We start from the raw sequence: 26,106 nt of genomic DNA on the forward strand, positions 1-26,106 counted from the left end.
AGAGCCAAATTTGGACAAGAACATACAAACAGACACTAAGATAGATTATACTATTAGTATTCTGTCAAATAGACCTATTTTAGATAAACTCGTAAAGAGATATTGTTATATCATTAGATTCGTGAGCCTTTCAACTTTAAGCAGATAGATCCCTTATTGTAGCAGATGGTGATTATCATAAAGATCCTAAACTGATGTTTTTCTCAGCTCTATGTCAGGAAAGAATGTATGACTAAAAGGAAACAATACTTTTCCATTATAGGCAGAAGCTGTTATGAGGTCACAGAAGTTGTGACAGCACATGCAAGCTCACACCAGAAATTTTCCAGTGTGGTGTCCAGAGATGGGCCCGCATTCCTACTTTTAGCTAAGTAGCCATTGCCATTTGATGGCTATTCAGATGTGTAGAGAGGCTTCTTTAGGGGATTAGCTATGGATAGGTCAGCTATACTTTCAGATGATCACAAGTCACTACAGAGAATATAGGCATTGTAGATTGAATGTTATGATTTTCAGGAAAAAAAACGGACATAAAGAACATTTGACATGGTGGTGGGTTTCTCTGAGAAAAGAAGGTAAAATACATGAATTTTATTTAAATACATTGAAATATTCTCTAATCATTAGCAAGAAAAATAATTTCTAGTATGAGTTTTCTTTTCTTTTCTTTTCTTTTCTTTCTTTCTTTCTTTCTTTCTTTCTTTCTTTCTTTCTTTCTTTTATTTATTTATTTTTTTTTGAGACAGGTTATTTTTCTATAGCCTGGTTGTCCTGGAACTAACTCTGAAGACAAGGCTGGCCTCAAACTCAGAAATCTGTCTGCCTTTGCCTTCCAAATGCGTGGATTACAGGTGTGTGCCACCACTGCCTGGCTTACAAATTTCTTTTGTATATCGTCATAATTAATTGGATGTAAATTCAAAAGCTCACACAAAATACAGAAAATAAGAGAGCATGATGGTATGCATCCAAAATGTTCTGCACAGAGGACAAAACACACAGTATTTTATATAAATAGGAAGTCAAAAACCAAAGTTTATGGAAATATCTTCAAATAAATAGCATAAAAATTAACTGATAATAAAATGATTAGAGAATCATCATAAATATTATCCTAAAGGAAATCTACAGAATACCAATGGTGAATTTCCAAAATTGTAAGTCATTGATACTGGTCCATATATTTATTAATAAAATGGATATTAGAAAGTAATTTGGTGTTAGAGAACACATGCAGTATAGGAGGTACTGGAGTGTCTGCAAGATATTTAGAGAACTAACTTGTATTATTTCTGAAAATTTAGTTGTAGTCAAAAAGATTTGTATATTATGAAGATTATAAAATTGTCAACTAAAAAAGAAATTTAAACAGATGTTTCCTTCTCTCTACCATCTTGCTCTCAATCCTTATCCCTTTACCAGTCACATTTGTTCAGAAGCATGCATTTGTACCCAAACATATATAAAGTCACAAACATCCATCTAACATTTAGCAAAACAATAAGAAAAGTATATAAAAGGAAACATTTTATTTTAAAGCATATGTATATATTCCTAATATGGGAATGAAAGCAAGAAGATCATATTTTGTAAGTCATTATTACAATAATAAAGAGCTTTGGAGCAAAAGTTCATACAACCAAATTAAAGAAGGGGAATTGTGTGAGCATGTTGTATTTCATGTCTTATTCTTCAGAGATTATTAAGTTAAAGTTAGAATGTATGAAGGTAGGTATGTAAGAACATCTGAAGTGAAAAAAGTCAGATTGAGCAGCTGCTGAATCTTCTCAGTAGAAGCCACAGGACCAGTACCTTCTACAGCACAGTGGGCGGCAGCAGCCATAACCATAGCCACCATAGCCACCATAGCCACCATAGCCACAGCCACAGCCATAGCCACAGCCATAGCCATAGCCCAGGCCTCCATAGTAGCTGCCGTAGTAACACATGTTGTCAGGAGTGGAGTGTTTAGAGGAAGACAGGGTGTAGGTTCCTTGAGTCTGGGTGTTATCATCTCCCAAGGGCCTTTTATACCCCTGGGTTGTTGTTGGGGAAACCACAGGTATTATAGTGTCACACATCTCTGCACTGTGCTACAGAAAACATCATGAGTGTTGTGATTTACTGGACAGACAAAGCTGCATAGCTGAGATATTTGTGATCCTTCCTCAGGATCTCAGGGTCAAAATAATGGATCTGATACAATTTCCAGGTCTCCAGGTCATTTTCACATATTTTATTGACTAAATCTCACATACTTTTGTCAGATGATATAAATTATTGCATAGTTTTTCCCCATATACATATGTTGTGTTTTGATTACTTCTGTGAAATACAGACATTTTTGTCCTCTTTTTTGTTATTTTCAATGAATCTTGAGTATTATGCTTCTTAGGTCTTTCTCATGAACACCAAACTAATTATTGGTTATGCTATTCGTTACTTGATGTAATCGGCATCTTATAGTAATATGTTTGTGCTTGTTCCTAAGTACTTTTTGCATTACATCTTTCTTTTAAAATCAGTAGAAAATATAAGACCCTTTATAGGCATACAGTCTATGTGTTTCCCTGTGAAAGACTATGTGAAGTCTTGTAGGTGAGACTCTGAATGGCATTATGGCTGAGTGGACAAACCAAGTCAAGTATTTATGCACTTCCTTTACATCATGTTACATTTAGCTATGCAGAAAAATGTTACACATATAACTTTGTGAGTTTAACGGTGAAGTTGATGAGTACTTGGGCAAGAATTCATTAAAAATTCTAAGAAACTATTAGGTAGTGTGGGTATATTCATATTCTTACACTGCAATGTTATTTGACTTAGATACAAGAGGAGTACAATGACTTAATGATTGTCAGTCTGCCTCCATGTTCATGAGATAGCCAATCTAGTAGGAACCAAATTGATTCACAGAAAAAGTTACATGACACAACATGTTCATTGGGCATTTACACACATCCATCATCTTTGATGTATATTTATGCTTACACAACATACATATATGACACAAAATACACACACACATACATAATACATAGGTATACACCTAAGGGCACACATATTAACACTCCACTCATCTTTTTAGCCAAGAGACCTCTAAATATTACAGGGTGTTGCCAATGCTGTTGTGTACTCTAGTACATGACTACCAAACACTGTTGAAGACTCAACTGAGTCATGGAACATGGAAAAATTCAAGCTTTTCCTGACTTCGAGGTTTCACACCCACTGTGTAATGTTCATGTGCTGAATGGTAGTATGCACATTAATGGAAGATAAAATGAATGATCCTTTTTAGAAACCTGTGAACTCTATGAGCTAAAGAGATGACTGAAGTGTTAATACATGTGCAGAGCTATAATAGGAACATGAGCAGCTTAGGAGTAATCTACCCCTTTCTGATTGAATTTAAGTTTGCCAGAGAGATACAATCCAACATGGTTGCCATAATTTGGACTAAAATTTGCAAATTATCTTTAAGGGAGATTCTACTACCTGCATTCTTATAAATAGACCAGGTTTTAGAAAAAAAAACTTTTTTAAAGTACATATATTCTTTATTTTCATTTCAAGTGATTTTCCCTTTCCTGGATACCCCCTCCCTGAAAGTCCCCTAAGCCATCTTAGCTCCCCCTGTCCCCCAATCTACCCCTTCCCACTTCCCTGACCTGGTATTTCCCTGCACTGCTGCACTGAGCCCTTCCAGGACCAGGGGCCACTCCTTCCTTCTTCTTGGGCATCATTTGATATGTGAATTGTGTCTTGGGTATTTCAAGCTTCTAGGATAATATCCGTTTATCAGTGAGTGCATGCCATGAGTGTTCTTTTGAGACTGGGTTACCTCACTAAGAATGATGTTTCCAGTTCCATCCATTTGTCTAAAAATTTCATGAATTCCTTGTTTTTAATGGCTGAATAGTATTCAATTGTGTATATATACCACATTTTCTGTATACATTCCTCTGTTGACGGACATCTGGGTTCGTTCCAGCTTTTGGCTATTGTAAATAGGGCTGCTATGAACATAGTAGAGCATGTATCCTTATTACATGCTGGGGAAACCCCTGGGTATATGCCCAGGAGTGGTATAGCCGGGTCCTCTGGAAGTATCATTGCCAGTTTTCTGAGGAACTGCCAGACTGATTTCCAGAGTGGTAGTACCAGCTTGCAAACCCACCAGCATTGTAGGAATATTCCTCTTTTTCCACACCCTTGCCAGCACCTGTTTTCTCCTGAGTTCTTGATTTTAGCCATTCTGACTGGTGTGAGGTGTAATCTCAGGGTGGTTTTGAGTTGCATTTCCCTGATGACTAAGGATGTTGAACATTTCTTCAGCTGTTCCTCAGCCATTCGATATTCCTTAGGTGAAAATTCTTTGTTTACCTGTGTACCCCATTTTTAAAGGGGGATATTTGGCTCTCTGGAGTCTACCTTCTTGAGCTCTTTGCATACCTTGGATATAAGCCCTCTGTCAGATGTAGTGTTGGTAAAGAGTTTTTCCCAATTTGTTGATTGCCATTTTGTCCTTTTGAAAATGTCCTTTGCCTTACAAAAACTTTGTAGATTTATGAGGTCCCACTTGTCAATTCTTGGTCTTAGAGCATAAGCTATTGGTGTTCTGTTCAGGAAATTGTCCCCTGTGCCCATGTCCTCAAGGCTCTTCTACAGTGTTTTTCCTATTATTTTCAGTGTGTCTGGTTTTTTGTGGAGGTTCTTGATCCACTTGGACTTGAGCTTAATACAAGGAGATAAGAATGGATCAATTTGCATTCTTTTGCATGCAGACCTCCAGTTGAACCACCACCATTCCTTGAAAAGGCTATCTTTATTCCACTGGATGGTTATAGCTCTAGAAAAAACTTTTAAGGACATTTAATGCTCTTAGTTTAGAGAAGCTCTCATATTTGAACAGAGATGTGCCTTTTTGGAGTTTATTGTAAGTATTGCAGAGATCTCAAACTAGACACAATGTACAGAAAAAGACTGGTTATTCTCAGCATTACTTGAAGAAACAACAGTTGACTACAAAGAAACTGTTTTCTTTGTAGAAAGAAACAGCAGTGAGCTGCTCTTATGGACCCACAGACTCTGGAAAAGGAAGAATACACAAGACATGTACTGTACAAGCTCAAGGCAGAAAAATCCCAACATGATATCAGGAGGTGGGCCCACCTTCCTACTTTTAGATATGTGGCTTTTAGATATGTGGCTTTTAGATATGTAGATTTGACAGCTATTAGAATGTGTAGAGTCAGTTTGTTTAGGGGTGTGGACCTGGGTATGAGAACTAAGTGTCAGGTGATAGGTACCCATCCTAGAGTATATCGATATCTTAATTGGCCTTGAAGTGTTTAAAGAAAAATAAAGAGGACATAAAGTATGTTTGGTATAAAGTAGGTGAATCTGAGAAGAGAAGGGAAAAACCTATGAAATTTATTCAAATACATTGTCTGGGATTATCTAAGAACTAATAAGAAAAAAGAATACACATTATAAGGTTCTTTGCTTATTTTCATAAATGTATGAATTCAAAACCTCAAACATCAGAAAGAAAATAGAAAAGTCTAAATATACCCACCTAATAGGTTCTACAATGCACACACTAATTTTTCTACAAAGAAATAGAAGTCAAAAATTCATATGAAATACCTAAAATTAACTAACACAAAGAAAGTTAATTGATGTCAAAATAGTTAGAGAAACTTCATAAATATATTCTTAAAGAAAACCTACAGATGACTAAAAAACTTTCAAAAATGTAAGTCAAAGTCACAATGTCATGTTCCATATAGTTATTAATGAAAAGGTTATAAGACAGAAATGACTGTTAGAGAACACCTGGAGGAAAGAGAGCTTGTGTTGGGTGAGGTTGCGTATGGTGACACTCATTATAGAAGTTTCTGAAGAGATTGAGAAATACTTAGAGAACCTATTTGTGTTAGTGCTTCCAATATAAGTTAAAAACAAAAGAATGTGATTTCAGAGAAATATCATCTTTTTAAAATAAAAAAAATTTTTTTACAGTCCAGATTTTTCCTCCTCCAGGCGCACCTTCAGACTGTTCTGGCTTCTATACCTTCTCCATCTGTCTCCACAATCATGTCCCCACCTCTCAATGTCCCACCCCATCAGAACTTCCTACTCTCTGGCACCTCCAGTTTCTTGATGGTTAAGTGCATCTTCTCTGACTGAGTCTAGATCTAGGAGTCTTATACTGTATATGAGTTGTTGGCCTCATATCAGCTGGTGTATGCTGCCTAGTTGGTGGCCGAGTATCTGTGATATTTCAGGGGTCCAGGTTAGTTGAGACTGCTGGTCTTCCGACAGGATCATCTTCCCTTACAAATTCATTGTTACATAATAATAGCAGAAATATGAAGATATTAAAATTTTCTACCAATAGAAGAAAGTTTAAAAAGAAAATTTTCTTCTCTTCTCCCTCTTGCTCTCACACATTTTCTGTTAAATACCATCACATTGGCCCACAAAAACCATACATCTACAGTCAAACACACAAATTCCAAAATACACATCTTACATTTAGTAAAACAAGCAGAATAAATCATTTTCTCAAAATTTATTTAAAGAATATACATATGGGAGCAAATGCAAGCAAAACACATTTTAAAAGGCATTGCAATGAGAATGAAGAACTTTGCTGTAAACATTTATGAAATCAAATTAGAGAGGAAGAAGAGGGTGGACATTCTATGTGTCACATATTATTCCTCAGAGATTAAAAATTGATGAAGATATTTAGAGACAGGTGAAGTGAAGAAAGTGGTAGTGAGCAGTTGCTGAATGTCCTCAGTAGAAGCCACAGGACCAGTATCTTCTACAGCAGAGTGGGCGGCAACAACCATAACCATAGCCACCATAGCCATAGCCACAGCCATAGCCATAGCCTAGGCCACCATAGCCATAGCCTAGGCCACCATAGCCATAGCCCAGGCCTCCATAGTAGCTGCTGTAATAACACATGGTGTCAGGAGTGGAGTGTAGAGAGGAAGACAGGCAGTAGGTTCCTTGAGTCTTGGTTTCACCATCTCCCAAGGGCCTTTTATACACCCAGGTTGTTGTTGGGAAAACCACAGGTATTATAGTGTCACATTTTTCTGCACTGTGCTACAGACAACATCACGAGTTACCAGATACACAGTGCTGCATAGTTGAGATATTTGTGCTCCTTCCTCAGGATCTCATGGTCAAATAATGGATCTGATACAATTTTCAGGTCTCCAGGTTCTTCTTCATGTAGTTCATAGAATACAGCACACAATACTCTCATGTAATATAAATCATTACATAATTTTCTTCTTTTTACATACAGTGATTACATTACCCTATCTGTAAAAGAAGATCTTTTTTAACCTTCTTTTTGTTACTTTAAATGAATCTTATCTTGAGGATTATACTTTTTGAGTCTTATCAACAATAAGCTGATTATGGTTATATTATTTGTTATTTTGTGAGTAGTTGCTATCTTATGTGAATATGTTTTGATTTATTCCTAATAACTTGTTTTATTATATCTTGCTTTAAAAATAAACAGAAAATATGACTATTTATATGCATAAAAATATGTATTATGTACTTTCCTTTGGGAGCCCATGTGAAGATTTTGTAGGTAAAATTGTAAAGGGCATTCTGATTTGGTGTTTGAAGCAAGGTAAGTCTTTATTTATATACTTCATTTTACATCAGTCAATTAGCTCTTCGGAGAAACCATAGACATAACTTTATGAATTTAACCTTTGTTTGGACAGATGACTACTTACTGGGTAAGCATAAGGATTATTTAAAAATCCCCAGGATCCATGTAAAAATCTGGATGTATTCACATTCCTTTATTCAGAGCTACCATAAGCTACAGAGCATTAGCATTACTTATTGTCAGCCTAACTCCATGTTCTATGGGAGAGCCAACCTTATGGGAATAAAATTGGTAAGTACCTGAAAAATCATCTCATTTTTTAATCTATGCACATCAGTCATCTACTGAAACATATTTGTATGTTCACTGAACATATATATGACACAAAATGCATACATGCATATATATACACATATTTTCATGCATACATATATGCATACATTCATATATACATACATACTTACATACATACATATACACATTCACATACATGTACCTATTCAGAGAATTATTGTGGACAATTACCAGAATATGCTTCATGATATGCTTACATAGCTATCACAAAAATTAGGTACCCTCCGTAGTCCTATAAAAAAAAGCAAAAAATGAAGAAAAAACAAAAGAAACTGTCTGGATTGCTTAAGAGAAACCAGAGAAGACATAGCACTTTGTCTCAGTTTGTAGCTGATGGAGGAGTTACTGTTTTGAATGGTGAAAAACATATTGGAAAGATTTAAACTTTTAACTTTTTATGAATTTACCAAATCATAGGTTGATTCAAATAAGTTATATATAGTTAAGCATTTAGTCAGCTAGATTGACACAGAGAATAATCTATGTTAATGAGGTGACGGCATGGTAAACAGCTATTGGACAATTTTATAATTCCTTTGCAACCACAAATACTTCCAGTGGTATAGTTGTGTCCATTGTATACCAAAACAATTGTATGTATAGAGGCAGAAGGAAAGTGCCTGCATCTAATACCATACATCAAATTTTAAATGAAATGACTAAATGTACATGTCAATACAAAAAACTTTTATAGCATTATTATATAGGGTATTCTAAAGGGAATATATATTTGAAGATTCCAAGCTCACATCCAAAAAATCTGTGACATTTGACTTTTAGGTCAACTGTGTTCAATTGTGTAAATGGAACATTGTTTTAATATACATTTATCTGTAATGGAAATCAAGGCTGTCCCTGTTTCCTAGATATATTGAATAGAGCAGGAATGATCATGGATAAGCAGTTATGTTTATATGGCCAAGAATGGCATAGCTGGATCATTTAGTAGATGCATTTTTATATTTGTTGTTAATATATTTGACATTGTTTGTTTGTTTAGGAACCTGTGGCATACTTGTCAGCTCTGTGCATGCTGGGGATCAGCTGTTTTTCTTCCATTTCTTCTCCTCTGGTGTACAGGAGCCTCTGCACACTAGGCTGGAAGGAAGAAGGTAACTCCAGAATGTGTTGACTCTACAGTAAACTGGTCAAGCTGGGAGAAGTCCTTCACTGAGGATTTTTATGAAATAGTTCTCTTACAGAATCTTAGCTTGCGCTCATATTTTTTGTTGTGGGTAAATCAGGGATATATATATATATATATATATATATATATATATATATATATATATATATATATATACTGTAGAGAGTAAGGAGGAGGTTTCAGGGTGGATGAAAATCATTGGCTAGAATTTAAAATATTGTGAATGTCTCATTTGTAGGAAGAGACATTCCAGGATTCCTATATACTTGCTGGGTGTGTTCTTATCAGGAAAGAGGTATTTGAACTTGTAGGTTTGCCAAGGAATATTCAACCTTCCACAGGTAGTGGGTGTGGGTAATCAGGCTACTCAGACAAGCTCAGAGAAGGGGAAGCCATAAATGGAGTCCTTTGTTCATTTTGTACCATGCTCTGAGGAGCTATCTGGATTTGGTAGACTAAGAACTTAATTGGCAGTGTTTACCCAGAGGAAGCTTAAAGCCAATTTCTACAGTGGTGTACACATTCATACAACTTGAAATACCTATAATTTCTATCTCTAAATGTACCTCTGTCTCTATCTCTTTCTATATCTCTATCTCTATATCTATCTATATCTATCTTCATCTCCATCTATCATCTATGTATCTATGTATCTATGTATCTATATCTATGTATCTATGTATCTATGTATCTATTTATCTATCTACCTATCTATCTATCTATCTATCTATCTATCTATCTATCTATCTATCTATCCCTTTTTTCGAGTCCACACCACTATCTTTAGTCAATTGTGTTTTTTATTTTAGCCATTCTGACTGAGGTAAGAATAAATTTCAAAGTAGTTTGATTTGTATTTTTCTGATGTCCAATCATACTGAATAATTTTTAATATTTTTCCTCTTTCATTTATATTTCATCATTTGAGAAAATCCTGTTTAATTCCATACCCTTTTTAATATTTGAGTAGTTTGTTCTCTTGATTTTAGATTTTTGAGTTCTTTGTGTATTCTAGATACTAAACTTTCATTTGATGTATAGAAGTTAATGTTTTAACTTGTAATTTCTGACCCCTCTTTCTTTGAATGATGATGGGCTTTATTATATAGAGCTTTCTAGTCTCATGAGGTCACAGTTGTTGTTCTTATGTCCTTGGTTATTTCCAAAAGCAATTTCCTGTGGCAGGTTGTTCATATATTTTATCATATTCTATAGATCAGTCCATCTGTTTTTAATGTCAGTATCATGGTGTTTACTATTATAGCCTTGTAGTCATCAACATATCAGTAACATATGCATGTGCCTAAGTGGGGAAGGCTATGAGTGGATTTGCGATAAAATAGAGTGATGTCACGGGGCAAAAGTTATAATGGAACAAGAATGGTTCAGTAGGCTACTTGATGGAAAGGAGGAAAGGAGGGAAAATTAACACTAAGGATCTCACATGAAAGTTGCATGGAAATCTCCTTGCCTTTGTAGATGCTCTCATATACATATTCTGTATATAAACACATGGCCTCTTACACATACTTTGATTTTTATGAAGCTATATTAACAAGCACCATGGTACTGACTTTAAAAATAGATGTATTGATCAATGGAATTTAAAATAAATATATTCATATTGTTATATATATTGATTGTACATTAAAAATTGAATTAACCTATATTGGGCCAAAATATCCTTAGAAGACATCACAGGCTAAAATAATAAAAGGCATATTCCAGGTATAGTTTATCTCTTTAGGAATTCTTGACTAGCGGGGTCTCATAGACCTACAAATATTACAGTCCATGATCAATACTGTTGTTTGCGTCCATAACCAGTTCAAAAACCCTGTTGTTGAAGACTTAGGTGAGACACAGAACATGGAAAATTGAAGCTTCTCCTAGCCTCATAGCTTCACCCCCATTGTGTAACTTTCATTGTGCTGAAAGGTAGAATGGACACAAATGGAATGTGAAACACTGGATTATTTTTAACTACCTGTGACTTCTGTGAGTTAAAAAAAAATCTATACTAGGCTGTTAATACATGTGCACAGCTGTACTAGCAACATGAAGAATTTGGGAGTAATCTATCCCTTTCTGATTGAATTTATGTTCAAAAGACAGATGTAACGGAACCTCACACTATTATTTGGACAAGATCCTGCAAACAGACCCTAAGTGAGATCCTACTACTTGTGTTCTGATAAATACACCAAGAGTTTTAATAGAAAAACTCCTAAGGATATTTTTATATATTTAGATTAGAGAACTTCCCAGCTTTGAGCAGATAACACTCCCAATTTGGAATGTATTCTGATTATCACAGAGATCTCAAACTGGAGAAAATGCACAGACTAAGGGTGTGGTAATCTCACCTCTACTTGAGGAATCAAAAGATGACTACAAGGAAACTGTGTTTTCCAGACACAGCAGGGAGCTGCTCCTATGAACTCACAGCGACGGGAGGAAAATGCACAAAATCTGTGCAAGCTCAAGGCAGGAAAATTCCAACATGGTATCAGGATGTGGGCCTACAATCCTACTTTTACATAAGGGTCTGTTGCTATTTGGTAGCTGCTAGTAGGTGGAGAATCAGTTTCTCTAGGTGTGTGGCACTGGGTAGTTAAACTAAACCTCAGTGGACAGCTACCCACTCTTGAGAACAGAGCTATCCTAACTGAACTCTTGTTCTCTTTCCTTTTCCCTTTTATACATTTACATTTGTACACAGAAAAATCTCATATGTATAATCAAATCAATATAAATTCAGAAATATACATCTCACATTTAGTAAAACAACGAGAAACAATTATTTTATACAAATTACTTTATTTAAAGCACATATATGAGAAATACAAGCTTCTCACATTTTTTAAGTCATTATGATGAGAATAAAGTGCTTTGATACAAATATTCATTTAATCTGATTAAAGAGGGAGAGTGGGGTTGGCACCTTATGGTTCCCCTATATCAAAGATTTTAAATTAAGCTGGTAATTTATGAAGATATTTAAGAACCTCTGAAATACAGAAATTTGGAGTTAGCAGCTGCTGAATCTTTTCAGTAGAAGCCACAGGACCAGAACCTTCTACAGCAGAGTGGGCGGCAACAACCATAACCATAGCTACCATAGCCACAGCCACAGCCATAGCCATAGCCACCATAGCCATAGCCTAGGCCACCATAGCCATAGCCCAGGCCTCCATAGTAGCTGCCGTAGTAACACATGGTGTCAGGCGTGGAGTGTAGAGAGGAAGACAGGCAGTGGGTTCCTTGAGTCTGGGTGTCACTATCTCCCAAGGGCCTTTTATACACCCAGGTTGTTTTTGGGAAAACCACAGGTATTATCGTGTCACACGCCTCTCAGCTGGGCTACAGAAAACATCATGAGTTACTGTATACACAGTGCTGCATAGTTGAGATATTTGTGTTCCTTCTTCAGGATCTCAGGGTCAAGTAATGGATTGGACATAATTTTTAGGTCTCTAGGAAATTTTTCATGTAGTTTATTGAATACAGCTCATTGATTCTCTCAGATTTTATAAAGCATTACATAGTTTTCTTCTTTTTTCCACATGCTGTGTTTTCATTCCCCCAATAAAAAAAATATTCAGTGTTTTCTGTTCTGTTTTGTTATTTTAACTGAATCGTATCTTGAGGATTATGCTTATTGAGTCTTTCTCATGAACAATGACCTAATCATTCATTGTGTTATTTGATCCTTGGTGGATAATTTTCATCCTATGTTAATGTGTTTGTATATTTTTCTAAGAACTTTTATTTTATTACACCTTGATTTTAAAATAACTGAAAATGTAAGACCATTTATATTCATAAACTATATGTTTCCCTTTGAAAGGCCATGGGAAAGTTTTGTAGCTGTAACTTTTTAAGGCATTATGATTGTGTGGTTGAACCAAGGCAAGGATTTATAACCTGTTAAAATTATGGTCAAGTTAGCTTTGCAGAGATATGATAAATGTGAAATCTTCTGAGTTTGTACAATGGCAGGGGTAATAGGTCAGTGGATAAGATTACTTGCTGTACATGCATGAGGACATAGTTAAAAATCACTAGAACCCAAGTTAAATTTTGGGTGGATTTATATATCATAATGCTACATGGTAGAGTACAAAAGGATCACTATGACTTGCTTATTATTAACCTAGCAAATTGAACATAATACAGTGGGTTCATTCAGCCACTGTACATATCCATTAATTTACTCAAACACATGTGTGCTTATACCACACATATTATGCAGAAATACATGTATACATCTATATGTACATACCAAGTACATACACATACATACTCACAGAAATCCTATGGACATTTGCCAGTATATGCTTCAGGGTATGCATACATAGCTTGCACAAAAATTAGATGGAATTATCAGTGTACTCCCCTCAAAAACAAAAGTAGAGTATAAACAAAAACAAATTGTATAGTCTCTTTGAAAAAGACCAAGTCAGGTACATGAACTGTTTCTCCATTTGTAGCTGATAGAGAGAGTATTGCTATGAAGGGTCAAAAGCATCACTGACAAACTTAAATTTCAAACTTTTTGCAAATTTATCAAAATATATGTTGTGTAACATAAAATATTTGTAGTTTTCATTTAATTTGGAGTTTTATAAAGCAACAAGTGTATATAAATGAGGTGACATGGTAAATATACTTTTTGAACAATTTTATGAAGATTTACTTCTGATTTTGCAGTGTCCAATTTGATGTTCTTTGGGCCTGCAAATACTGTCAGTGATATAATTTTGTGGTTATTAGCTAAAAAAATCCCAGTCATTTCTCTTTTCCTCTGTCTTTCTGTCTGTTGACGATCTGTGTCTGTCAGTCTCTCTTGGATTTTAGAAACAGAGTTTCTATGTGTAACAGAGTCCTAGTTGTCATGTAACTAGCTTTGTAGGTTAGGCAAGCCTCAAACTCACAGAGTTCTACCTGCTTCAACCTCTCCACTGGTGGAATTAAAGGGTTGTCTGGCACATTAAACAGTTTTATGTATAGAAATATGAAGAAAGAAGAGATCAGGCAGTTTCAGGGTTCATGGAAATCTGTGTAACACACACACACACATACACACACACACACACACACACACACACACATTTTTATTTACTTTGTATCCAAATCAATGTTCTCCTCCCAGTCTCCCCTAACCCCATACCATCTCCCCTTCTCCTCTGAGAGACTTGAGTACTCTCCCTCACATCACTCCCAACCCTGGCACATAAAGTCTCTGCAGGACTAGGTCCTTATCCTTTTATTTAGACCATATAAGACATCCAAGCTAGGGGAATGAATTCCACAGTCAGGCAGGAGTTTTAGGGACAACCCCTTCTGCCTGTTGTTCTGCAGTTGTTCAGGACCCATATGAAGAATGAGCTGTACCTCTGCTACATTCGTGGTGGTGGTGGCGTGGCTAAGCACAGCTTTTATATACTCTTTAGATGGTGGTTACATTTCTGAGAGCCCTCAAGTGTCTAGGTTAGTTGACTCTGTTGGTCTTCTTGAGAAGTTCCTTTCCCCTTCAGGGCTCTCAATTCTTCCTCAAATTCTCCCATAAGAGTCCCCAAGCTCTATGCAATGTTTGGCTATAGGTTTTTGTCTGAGTCAGCCAATGGGTGGAGTTACTCATAGGGCAGTCACTTTAGGCTTCTGTCTGCAAGCATAACAGTATCATTAATGGTGTCAGGGATTGGTGCTTGCCCATGGGATAAATCTCAAGTTGGACTGGTAATTGGTTAGCCATTTCTACAGCCTCTGCTCCATTTCCTGTTCCTGCATTTTTTTGTAGGCATGATAAATTTTAGGTTAAAATTTTTGTGTCTACAATCATTTCCCTATTGGTCCAAAGAGGTTCCTACCTGACTACAGGAGGTGGCCTCATCAGGTTGTATATCCCCAATGCTGAGAGATCTCAGCTAAGATCACTACCATTGATTCTTGTGAGCCTGCCACACTCCAGGTCTTTTCCATGTTCTCAAGATTTCCCCAGTCACCCATCCCCGACAGCTGCAGTTTTGCATTCATTCTCATGATTCTCTGGTCCTCTTCCCTGACTGTTCCTACACCTGATCCTGAAAGTTCCATTTCTCTTCCCATCCCTTCTCAAACTTAGATAGGTCACTCCATCTACATCCTGTGACTATTTTTCTTTCTAAATGAGATTCAAGCATTGTTGCTTGTGTCTTCCTTCTTTTTTAGCTTCTTTGGATCTGTGGAATGTAGTTTTTGTAGCCTGTATTTTATGGCTAATATCCTTTAGCTGTTTAGTATTCCATTGTGTAGATGTACCATGTTTTTTATTCCATTCCTCAAAAGAGGGACAGATAGGCAATTTCCAGTTTTGGGGTATTATTACCAGAGCTGCTATGAACATAGTTGGGCAAGTTTTTTTGTGATCCAGTAGGACATATTTTGAGAATACACCCAGAAATTGTATAGCTGAGTCTTGAGGTAGAACTATTCCCAGTTTTCTAGAAAACTTCAAATTGATTTCCAAAGTTGTTGTACACGTTTACACTCTGACTAGCAATGGCGAAGTGCTGACCTTGCTCCGTGTCTTCACCAGAATGTGCCATTACTTCAGTTTTTGATTTTTGCCATTCTAACCAGTATAAGTTGGAATTTCAGAGTCAGTTTGATTTGCCTTTCTCTGATGGCTAAAAATGTTGAACACTTCTTCTAATTCTTCTTAGCCAATCAAGATTCCTTTGCTGAGAATTCTATTAGGTCTGTATCCCATTTTTTAAAATGGGATTTTTGGGTTGATGTTGTCTAACTTCTTGAGTTCTTTATGTATTTTGCATATTAGCTGCCTTAGGGTTTAAATCTCTGTGAAGAGATACCATGACCAAGGCCACTGTCAGACACCATGACCAAGGCCACTGTCAGACACCATGACCAAGGCCATTGTCAGAAAAAGGTAACCCTGTTTGGAGTTCTGGAACATCAGGCCCATAAACCTCTAAATATTACAGGTAGGTGCCATTCTATTGTTTACTTTCAGAACAAGATTGCAAGATCCTTTTGAAGAATTAGGTGAGGCACAAAACATGTACAGAATATCAAGAATTAAATCTTGCCCTAACCTTGAAGCCTCCGCCTCCCTCCTCCCATTGTGTAGTTGTCATAGTGCTGAATTGTAGTATGGACAATACTGGAAGATAAAATGCATGATCATTTTTAAGTACCTGTGAGCTAAAATATGGACTGGACTGTTAATACTTGTGCACAGTTATAATAGGCATATGAACACCTTGGTTGTAGTCTACCCATTTCTTATTGAATTTAAGTTCACAAGACAGATGTAAACCAAGCCAGAGCCAAATTTGTACAAGAACATACAAACAGACACTAAGATAGATTATACTATTAGTATTCTGTCAAATAGACCTATTTTAGATAAACTCGTAAAGAGATATTGTTATATCATTAGATTCGTGAACCTTTCAACTTTAAGCAGATAGATCCCTTATTGTAGCAGATGGTGATTATCATAAAGATCCTAAACTGATGTTTTTCTCAGCTCTATGTCAGGAAAGAATGTATGACTAAAAGGAAACAATACTTTTCCATTATAGGCAGAAGCTGTTATGAGGTCACAGAAGTTGTGACAGCACATGCAAGCTCACACCAGAAATTTTCCAGTGTGGTGTCCAGAGATGGGCCCGCATTCCTACTTTTAGCTAAGTAGCCATTGCCATTTGATGGCTATTCAGATGTGTAGAGAGGCTTATTTAGGGGATTAGCTATGGATAGGTCAGCTATACTTTCAGATGATCACAAGTCACTACAGAGAATATAGGCATTGTAGATTGAATGTTATGATTTTCAGGAAAAAAAACGGACATAAAGAACATTTGACATGGTGGTGGGTTACTCTGATAAAAGAAGGTAAAATACATAAATTTTATTTAAATACATTGAAATATTCTCTAATCATTAGCAAGAAAAATAATTTCTAGTATGAGTTTTCTTTTCTTTTCTTTTCTTTCTTTCTTTCTTTCTTTCTTTCTTTCTTTCTTTCTTTCTTTCTTTCTTTCTTCTTTCTTTCTTTCTTTTATTTATTTATTTTTTTTTGAGACAGGTTATTTTTCTATAGCCTGGTTGTCCTGGAACTAACTCTGAAGACCAGGCTGGCCTCAAACTCAGAAATCTGTCTGCCTTTGCCTTCCAAATGCGTGGATTACAGGTGTGTGCCACCACTGCCTGGCTTACAAATTTCTTTTGTATATCGTCATAATTAATTGGATGTAAATTCAAAAGCTCACACAAAATACAGAAAATAAGAGAGCATGATGGTATGCATCCAAAATGTTCTGCACAGAGGACAAAACACACAGTATTTTATATAAATAGGAAGTCAAAAACCAAAGTTTATGGAAATATCTTCAAATAAATAGCATAAAAATTAACTGACAATAAAATGATTAGAGAATCATCATAAATATTATCCTAAAGGAAATCTACAGAATACCAATGGTGAATTTCCCAAATTGTAAGTCATTGATACTTGTCCATATATTTATTAATAAAATGGATATTAGAAAGTAATTTGGTGTTAGAGAACACATGCAGTATAGGAGGTACTGGAGTGTCTGCAAGATATTTAGAGAACTAACTTGTATTATTTCTGCAAATTTAGTTGTAGTCAAAAAGATTTGTATATTATGAAGATTATAAAATTGTCAACTAAAAAAGAAATTTAAACAGATGTTTCCTTCTCTCTACCATCTTGCTCTCAATCCTTATCCCTTTACCAGTCACATTTGTTCAGAAGCATGCATTTGTACCCAAACATATATAAAGTCACAAACATCCATCTAACATTTAGCAAAACAATAAGAAAAGTATATAAAAGGAAACATTTTATTTTAAAGCATATGTATATATTCCTAATATGGGAATGAAAGCAAGAAGATCATATTTTTTAAGTCATTATTACAATAATAAAGAGCTTTGGAGCAAAAGTTCATACAACCAAATTAAAGAAGGGGAATTGTGTGAGCATGTTGTATTTCATGTCTTATTCCTCAGAGATTATTAAGTTAAAGTTAGAATGTATGAAGGTAGGTATGTAAGAACATCTGAAGTGAAAAAAGTCAGATTGAGCAGCTGCTGAATCTTCTCAGTAGAAGCCACAGGACCAGTACCTTCTACAGCACAGTGGGCGGCAGCAGCCATAACCATAGCCAGCATAGCCACCATAGCCACCATAGCCACAGCCACAGCCATAGCCACAGCCATAGCCATAGCCCAGGCCTCCATAGTAGCTGCCGTAGTAACACATGTTGTCAGGAGTGGAGTGTTTAGAGGAAGACAGGGTGTAGGTTCCTTGAGTCTGGGTGTTATCATCTCCCAAGGACCTTTTATACAGCTGGGTTGTTGTTGGGAAACCACAGGTATTATAGTGTCACACATCTCTGCACTGTGCTACAGAAAACATCATGAGTGTTGTGATTTACTGGACAGACAAAGCTGCATAGCTGAGATATTTGTGATCCTTCCTCAGGATCTCAGGGTCAAAATAATGGATCTGATACAATTTCCAGGTCTCCAGGTCATTTTCACATATTTTATTGACTATATCTCACATACTTTTGTCAGATGATATAAATTATTGCATAGTTTTTCCCCATATACATATGTTGTGTTTTGATTACTTCTGTGAAATACAGACATTTTTGTCCTCTTTTTTGTTATTTTCAATGAATCTTGAGTATTATGCTTCTTAGGTCTTTCTCATGAACACCAAACTAATTATTGGTTATGCTATTCGTTACTTGATGTAATCGGCATCTTATAGTAATATGTTTGTGCTTGTTCCTAAGTACTTTTTGCATTACATCTTTCTTTTAAAATCAGTAGAAAATATAAGACCCTTTATAGGCATACAGTCTATGTGTTTCCCTGTGAAAGACTATGTGAAGTCTTGTAGGTGAGACTCTGAATGGCATTATGGCTGAGTGGACAAACCAAGTCAAGTATTTATGCACTTACTTTACATCACGTTACATTTAGCTATGCAGAAAAATGTTACACATATAACTTTGTGAGTTTAACGGTGAAGTTGATGAGTACTTGTGCAAGAATTCATTAAAAATTCTAAGAAACTATTAGGTAGTGTGGGTATATTCATATTCTTACACTGCAATGTTATTTGACTTAGATACAAGAGGAGTACAATGACTTAATGATTGTCAGTCTGCCTCCATGTTCATGAGATAGCCAATCTAGTAGGAACCAAATTGATTCACAGAAAAAGTTACATGACACAACATGTTCATTGGGCATTTACACACATCCATCATCTTTGATGTATATTTATGCTTACACAACATACATATATGACACAAAATACACACACACATACATAATACATAGGTATACACCTAAGGGCACACATATTAACACTCCACTCATCTTTTTAGCCAAGAGACCTCTAAATATTACAGGGTGTTTCCAATGTTGTTGTGTACTCTAGTACATGACTACCAAACACTGTTGAAGACTCAACTGAGTCATGGAACATGGAAAAATTCAAGCTTTTCCTGACTTCGAGGTTTCACACCCACTGTGTAACGTTCATGTGCTGAATGGTAGTATGCACATTAATGGAAGATAAAATGAATGATCCTTTTTAGAAACCTGTGAACTCTATGAGCTAAAGAGATGACTGAAGAGTTAATACATGTGCAGAGCTATAATAGGAACATGAGCAGCTTAGGAGTAATCTACCCCTTTCTGATTGAATTTAAGTTTGCAAGAGAGATACAATCCAACATGGTTGCCATAATTTGGACTAAAATTTGCAAATTATCTTTAAGGGAGATTCTACTACTAGTATTCTGATAAATAGACCAGGTTTTAGAAAAAAAACTTTTTTTATTACATATATTCTTTATTTTCATTTCAAGTGATTTTCCCTTTCCTGGATACCCCCTCCCTGAAAGTCCCCTAAGCCCTATTAGATCCCCCTCTCCCCCAATCTACACCTTCCCACTTCCCTGTCCTGGTATTTCCCTGCACTGCTGCACTGAGCTCTTCTAGGACCACGGGCCATTCCTTCCTTCTTCTTGGGCATCATTTGATATGTAAATTTTGTCTCAGGTATTTCAAGCTTCTAGGCTAATACCCTTTTATCAGTGAGTGCATACCATGAGTGTTCTTTTGAGACTGGGTTACCTCACATAGGAGGATGTTCTCCAGTTCCATCCATTTATTTGAAGAATTTCATGAATTACTTGTTTCTAATGGCTGAATAGTATTCCATTGTGTATATATACCACATTTTCTGTATCCATTCCTCTGTTGAGGGACATCTGGGTTCTTTCCAGCTTCTGGCTATTATAAATAGGGCTGCTATGAACATAGTAGAGCATGTATCCTTATTACATGCTGGGAAATCCTCTGGGCATATGCCCAGGAGTCGTACAGCCGGGTCCTCTGGAAGTATCATTGCCAGTTTTCTGAGGAACTGCCAGACTGATTTCCAGAGTGGTAGTACCAGCTTGCAACCCCACCAGCATTGTAGGAATATTCTCCTTTCTCCACACCCTCGCCAGCACCTGTTTTCTCCTTCTTGATCTTAGCCATTCTGACTGGTGTGAGGTGAAATCTCAGGGTTGTTTTGGTTTGCGTTTTCCTGATGACTAAGGATGTTGAACATTTCTTCAGGTGCTTCTCAGCCATTCGATATTCCTCAGGTGAAAATTCTTTGTTTACCTGTGTACCCCATTTTTAAAGGGGTATATTTGGGTCTCTGGAGTCTACCTTCTTGAGCTCTTTGCATATCTTAGATATAAGCCCTCTGTCAGATATAGTGTTGGTAAAGATTTTTTCCCAATTTGTTGATTGCCATTTTGTCCTTTTGAAAATATCCTTTGCCTTACAGAAACTTTGTAGTTTCATGAGGTCCCACTTGTCAATTCTTGATCTTAGAGCATGAGCTATTGGTGTTCTTTTCAGGAAATTGTCCCCTGTGCCCATGTCCTCAAGGCTCTTCTACAGTGTTTTTCCTATTAGTTTCAGTGTGTCTTGTTTTATGTGGAGGTTCTTGATCCACTTGGACTTGAGCTTAATACAAGGGGATAAGAATGGATCAATTTGCATTCTTTGGCATGCAGACCTCTAGTTGAACCAGCACCATTCATTGAAAAGGCTATCTTTGTTCTACTGGATGTTTGTAGCTCTAGAAAAACTTTTAAGGAAATTTTAATGCTCTTAGTTTAGAGAACCTCTCATCTTTGAACAGAGACATGCCTTTTTGGAGTTTCTTGTAAGTATTGCAGAGATCTCAAACTAGACACAATGTACAGAAAAAGACTGGTTATTCTCAGCATTACTTGAAGAAACAACAGATGACTACAAAGAAACTGTTTTCTTTGCAGAAAGAAACAGCAGGGGGCTGCTCTTATGGACCCATAGATTCTAGAAAAGGAAGAATACACAAGACATGGCAGAAAAAAGCTCAAGGCAGAAAAATCCCAACATGATATCAGGAGGTGGGCCCACCTTCCTACTTTTAGATACGTGGCTTTCAGATATGTATATTTGATAGCTGTTAGAATGTGTAGAGTCAGTTTGTTTAGGGGTGTGGACCTGGGTATGAGAACTAAGTGTCAGGTGATATGCACCCATCCTAGAGTATATCGGTATCTTAATTGGACTTGAAGAGTTTAAAGAAAAATAAAGAGAGCATAAAGTATGTTTGGAATAAAGTAGGTGAATCTGAGAAGAGAAGGGAAAAACCTATGAAATTTATTCAAATACATTGTCCTGGATTTTCTAAGAACTAATGAGAAAAAACAATACACATTAGAAGGTTCATTGCTTATTTTCATAAATGTATGAATTCAAAAGCTCAAGCATCAGAAAGAAAATAGATAAGTCTAAATGTACCCATCTAATAGGTTCTACAATACACACACTAATTTTTCTACAAAGAAATAGAAGTCAAAAATTCATATGAAATACCTAAAAATAACCAACACAAAGAAAATTAATTGATGTCAAAATAGAGAATCTTCATAAGTATATTCTTAAAGAAAACATAGCGATAACAAATACTTACAAAAATTTAAGTCAAAGTCACAATGTCATGTTCCATATAGTTATTAATAAAAAGGTTATTAGACAGAAATGATTGTTAGAGAACACATGAAGGAAAGAAAGCTTGTGCTGGTTGAGGTTTTGTTTGGTGACACTCATTATAGAAGTTTCTGAAGAGATTGAGAAATACTTAGAGAACCTATTTGCGTTAGATCTCCCAATATAAGTTAAAAACAAAAGAATGTGATTTCAGAGAAATATCCTATTTTTAAATTAAAAAAATTTTTTTTTACAGTCTAGATTTTTCCTCCTCCAGGTGCACCTTCAGACTGTTCTGCCTTCTAACCTCCTCCACCTGTCTCCACAACCATGTCCCCACCTCTCCATGTTCCACCCCATCAGAACTTCCTACTCCCTGGGACCTCCAGTCACTTGATGGTTAAGTGCATCTTCTCTGACTGAGTCTAGACCCAGGAGTCTTCTACTGTATATGAGTTGTTGGCCTCATATCAGCTGGTGTATGCTGCCTAGTTGGTGGCCCAGTGTCTGTGAGATCTTAGGAGTCCAGGTTAGTTGAGACTGCTGGTCTTCCTACAGGGTCATCTTCCCTTACAAATTCATTGTGACATAATAATAGCAGAAATATGAAGATATTAAAATTTTCTACCAATAGAATAAAGTTTGGAAAGGAAATTTTCTTCTCTTCCCCCTCTTGCTCTCATGCCTTGTCTCTTTAATACCATCACATTTGCTCACAAAAACCATACATCTACAGTCAAACACACAAATTCCAAAATGCACATCTCACATTTAATAAAACAAGGAGAATAAATCATTTTCTCAAAATTTATTTAAAGAACATACATATGGGAACAAATGCAAGCAAAACACATTTTGAAAGGCATTATAATGAGAATGAAGAACTTTGCTGTAAACATTTATGAAATCAAATTAGAGAGGAAGAAGTGGGTGGACATTCTATGTGTCACATATTATTCCTCAGAGATTAAAAATTGATGAAGATATTTAGAGACAGGTGAAGTGAAGAAAGTGGTAGTGAGCAGTTGCTGAATGTCCTCAGTAGAAGCCACAGGACCAGTATCTTCTACAGCAGAGTGGGCGGCAACAGCCATAACCATAGTTACCATAGCTACCATAGCCATAACCACAGCCATAGCCATAGCCTAGGCCACCATAGCCATAGCCAATCCTCCATAATAGCTGCCGTAGTAACACATGGTGTCAGGAGTGGAGTGTAGAGAGGAAGACAGGCAGTAGGTTCCTTGAGTCTTGGTTTCACCATCTCCCAAGGGCCTTTTATACACCCAGGTTGTTGTTGGGAAAACCACAGGTATTATAGTGTCACATGTCTCTGCACTGTGCTACAGACAACATCACGAGTTACTGGACACACAGTGCTGCATAGCTGAGATATTTGATCTCCTTCCTCAGGATGTCATGGTCAAATAATGGATCTGATACAATTTTCAGGTCTCCAGGTTCTTCTTCATGTAGTTCATAGAATACAGCACACAATCCTCTCATGTAATATAAATCATTACATAATTTTCTTCTTTTTACATACAGTGATTGCATTACCCTATCTGTAAAAGAAGATCTTTTTTAACCTTCTTTTTGTTACTTTAAATGAATCTTATCTTAAGGTTTATACTTTTTGAGTCTTATCAACAATAAGGTGATTATGGTTATATTATTTGTTATTTTGTGTGTAGTTGCTATCTTATGTTAATATGTTTTGATTTATTCCTAATAACTTGTTTTATTATATCTTGCTTTAAAAATAAACAGAAAATATGACTATTTATATGCATAAAAAATATGTATTATGTACTCTCCTTTGGCGGCCCATGTGAAGATTTTGTAGGTAAAACTGTAATGGGCATTCTGATTTGGTGTTTGAAGCAAGGTAAGTCTTGATTTATATACTTCATTTTGCATTAGTCAATTAGCTCTTCAGAGAAACAACAGACATAACTTTATGAGTTTTACCTTTGTTTGGACAGATGACTACTTACTGGGTAAGCATGAGGATTATTTAAAAATCCCCAGAATCCATGTAAAAATCTGGATGTATTCACATTCCTTTATTCAGAGCTACCATAAGCTACAGATCATTAGCATTACTTATTGTCAGCCTAACTCCATGTTCTATGGGAGAGCCAACCTTATGGGAATAAAATTGGTAGATCAAGCAAAGTACCTGAAAAAATCATCTCATTTTTAATCTATGCACATCAGTCATCAACTGAAACATATTTGTATGTTCACTGAACATATATATGACACAAAATGCATACATGCATATATACACACATATTTTCATGCATACATATATGCATACATTCATATATACATACATACATACATACTTACATACATACATATTCACATTCACATACATGTACCTATTCAGAGAATTATTGTGGACAATTGCCAGAATATGCTTCATGGTATGCTTACATAGCTATCACAAACATTAGGTACCCTCTGTAGTCCTATAAAAAAAAAGCAAAAATTGAAGAAAAAAACAAAAGAAACTGTCTGGATTGCTTAAGAGAAACCAGAGAAGACATAGCACTTTGTCTCAGTTTGTAGCTGATGGAGGAGTTACTGTTTTGAATGGTGAAAAACATATTTGAAAGATTTGAACTTTTAACTTTTTATAAATTTACCAAATCATAGGTTGATTCAAATAAGTTATATATAGTTAAGCATTTAGACAGCTAGATTGACACAGAGAATAATCTATGTTAATGAGGTGACAGCATGGTAAACAGCTATTGGACAATTTTATAATTCCTTTGCAACCACAAATACTTCCAGTGGTTTAGTTGTGTCCATTGTATACCAAAACTATTGTATGTATAGAGGCACAAGGAAAGTGCCTGCATCTAATACCATACATCAAATATTAAATGAAATGACTAAATGTACATGTCAATACAAAAAACTTCTATAGCACTATTATATAGGGTATTCTAAAGGGAATATATATTTGAAGATTCCAAGCTCACATCCACAAAATCTGTGACATTTGACTTTTAGGTCAACTGTGTTCAATTGTGTAAATGGAACATTGATTTAATATACATTTATCTGTAATGGAAATCAAGGCTGTCCCTGTTTCCTGGATATATTGAATAGAGCAGGAATGATCATGGATAAGCAGTTATGTTTATATGGCCAAGAATGGCATAGCTGGATCATTTAATAGATGCATTTTTATATTTGTTGTTTTTTTTATATTTTTTATATATTTTTATATTTGACATTGTTTGTTTGTTTAGGAACCTGTGGCGTACTTGTCAGCTGTGTGCATGCTGGGGATCAGCTGTTTTTCTTCCATTTCTTCTCCTCTGGTGTACAGGAGCCTCTGCACACTAGGCTGGAAGGAAGAAGGTAACTCCCGAATGTGTTGACTCTACAGTAAACTGGTCAGGCTGGGAATGCATGCAGGAACAGAAGTCCTTCACTGAGGATTTTTATGAAATAGTTCTCTTACAGAATCTTAGCTTGTGCTCATATTTTTTATTGTGGGTAAATCAGGGATATATATATCCCTGATATATATATATATATATATATATATATATATATATATATATATATATATATATATATATATATATATACTGTAGAGAGTAAGGAGGAGGTTTCAGGGTGGATGAAAATCATTTGCTAGAATTTAAAGTACTGTGAATGTCTCATTTGTAGGAAAAGACATTCCAGGAGTCCCAGATACTTGCTGGGTGTGTTCTTATCAGGAAAGAGGTATTTGAACTTGTAGATTTGCCAAGGAATACTCAACCTTCCATAGGTACTGGGTGTGGGTGATCAGTCTACTCAGACAAGCTCAGAGAAG

The 26,106-nt window shown here is 35.9% G+C and overlaps 4 protein-coding genes and 1 pseudogene across 4 annotated transcripts; all 5 read right to left on the minus strand.

Annotated features, from left to right (window-relative positions):
- Positions 1–1,787: 1,787 nt before the first annotated feature.
- LOC127665956 (keratin-associated protein 20-2-like) lies at positions 1,788–1,949 on the minus strand. The gene has a single exon (XM_052158590.1). It carries the CDS (start codon positions 1,947–1,949, stop codon positions 1,788–1,790), a length of 162 nt encoding a protein of 53 aa, XP_052014550.1.
- A 4,864-nt stretch (positions 1,950–6,813) lies between these two features.
- Positions 6,814–6,987, minus strand: LOC127665945 (keratin-associated protein 20-2-like). The gene has a single exon (XM_052158578.1). It carries the CDS (start codon positions 6,985–6,987, stop codon positions 6,814–6,816), a length of 174 nt encoding a protein of 57 aa, XP_052014538.1.
- A 5,225-nt stretch (positions 6,988–12,212) lies between these two features.
- LOC127665950 (keratin-associated protein 20-2-like) lies at positions 12,213–12,380 on the minus strand. Its single transcript, XM_052158584.1, has one exon. It carries the CDS (start codon positions 12,378–12,380, stop codon positions 12,213–12,215), a length of 168 nt encoding a protein of 55 aa, XP_052014544.1.
- Positions 12,381–18,300: 5,920 nt separating this feature from the next.
- Positions 18,301–18,462, minus strand: LOC127665958 (keratin-associated protein 20-2-like). Its single transcript, XM_052158591.1, has one exon. It carries the CDS (start codon positions 18,460–18,462, stop codon positions 18,301–18,303), a length of 162 nt encoding a protein of 53 aa, XP_052014551.1.
- A 4,838-nt stretch (positions 18,463–23,300) lies between these two features.
- LOC127665959 (keratin-associated protein 20-2-like) lies at positions 23,301–23,461 on the minus strand (annotated as a pseudogene).
- Positions 23,462–26,106: the final 2,645 nt, after the last annotated feature.

The sequence above is a fragment of the Apodemus sylvaticus genome, chromosome 15, assembly GCF_947179515.1.
Source record: "Apodemus sylvaticus chromosome 15, mApoSyl1.1, whole genome shotgun sequence".
In the NCBI taxonomy this organism is placed as follows: Eukaryota; Metazoa; Chordata; class Mammalia; order Rodentia; family Muridae; genus Apodemus; species Apodemus sylvaticus.

Excerpts from the sequence above, each read along its gene's own strand:
- LOC127665958 (XM_052158591.1), bottom strand. The coding sequence starts at position 18,462 with ATGTGTTACTACGGCAGCTACTATGGAGGCCTGGGCTATGGCTATGGC.
- LOC127665956 (XM_052158590.1), bottom strand. The coding sequence starts at position 1,949 with ATGTGTTACTACGGCAGCTACTATGGAGGCCTGGGCTATGGCTATGGC.
- LOC127665945 (XM_052158578.1), bottom strand. The coding sequence starts at position 6,987 with ATGTGTTATTACAGCAGCTACTATGGAGGCCTGGGCTATGGCTATGGT.
- LOC127665950 (XM_052158584.1), bottom strand. The coding sequence starts at position 12,380 with ATGTGTTACTACGGCAGCTACTATGGAGGCCTGGGCTATGGCTATGGT.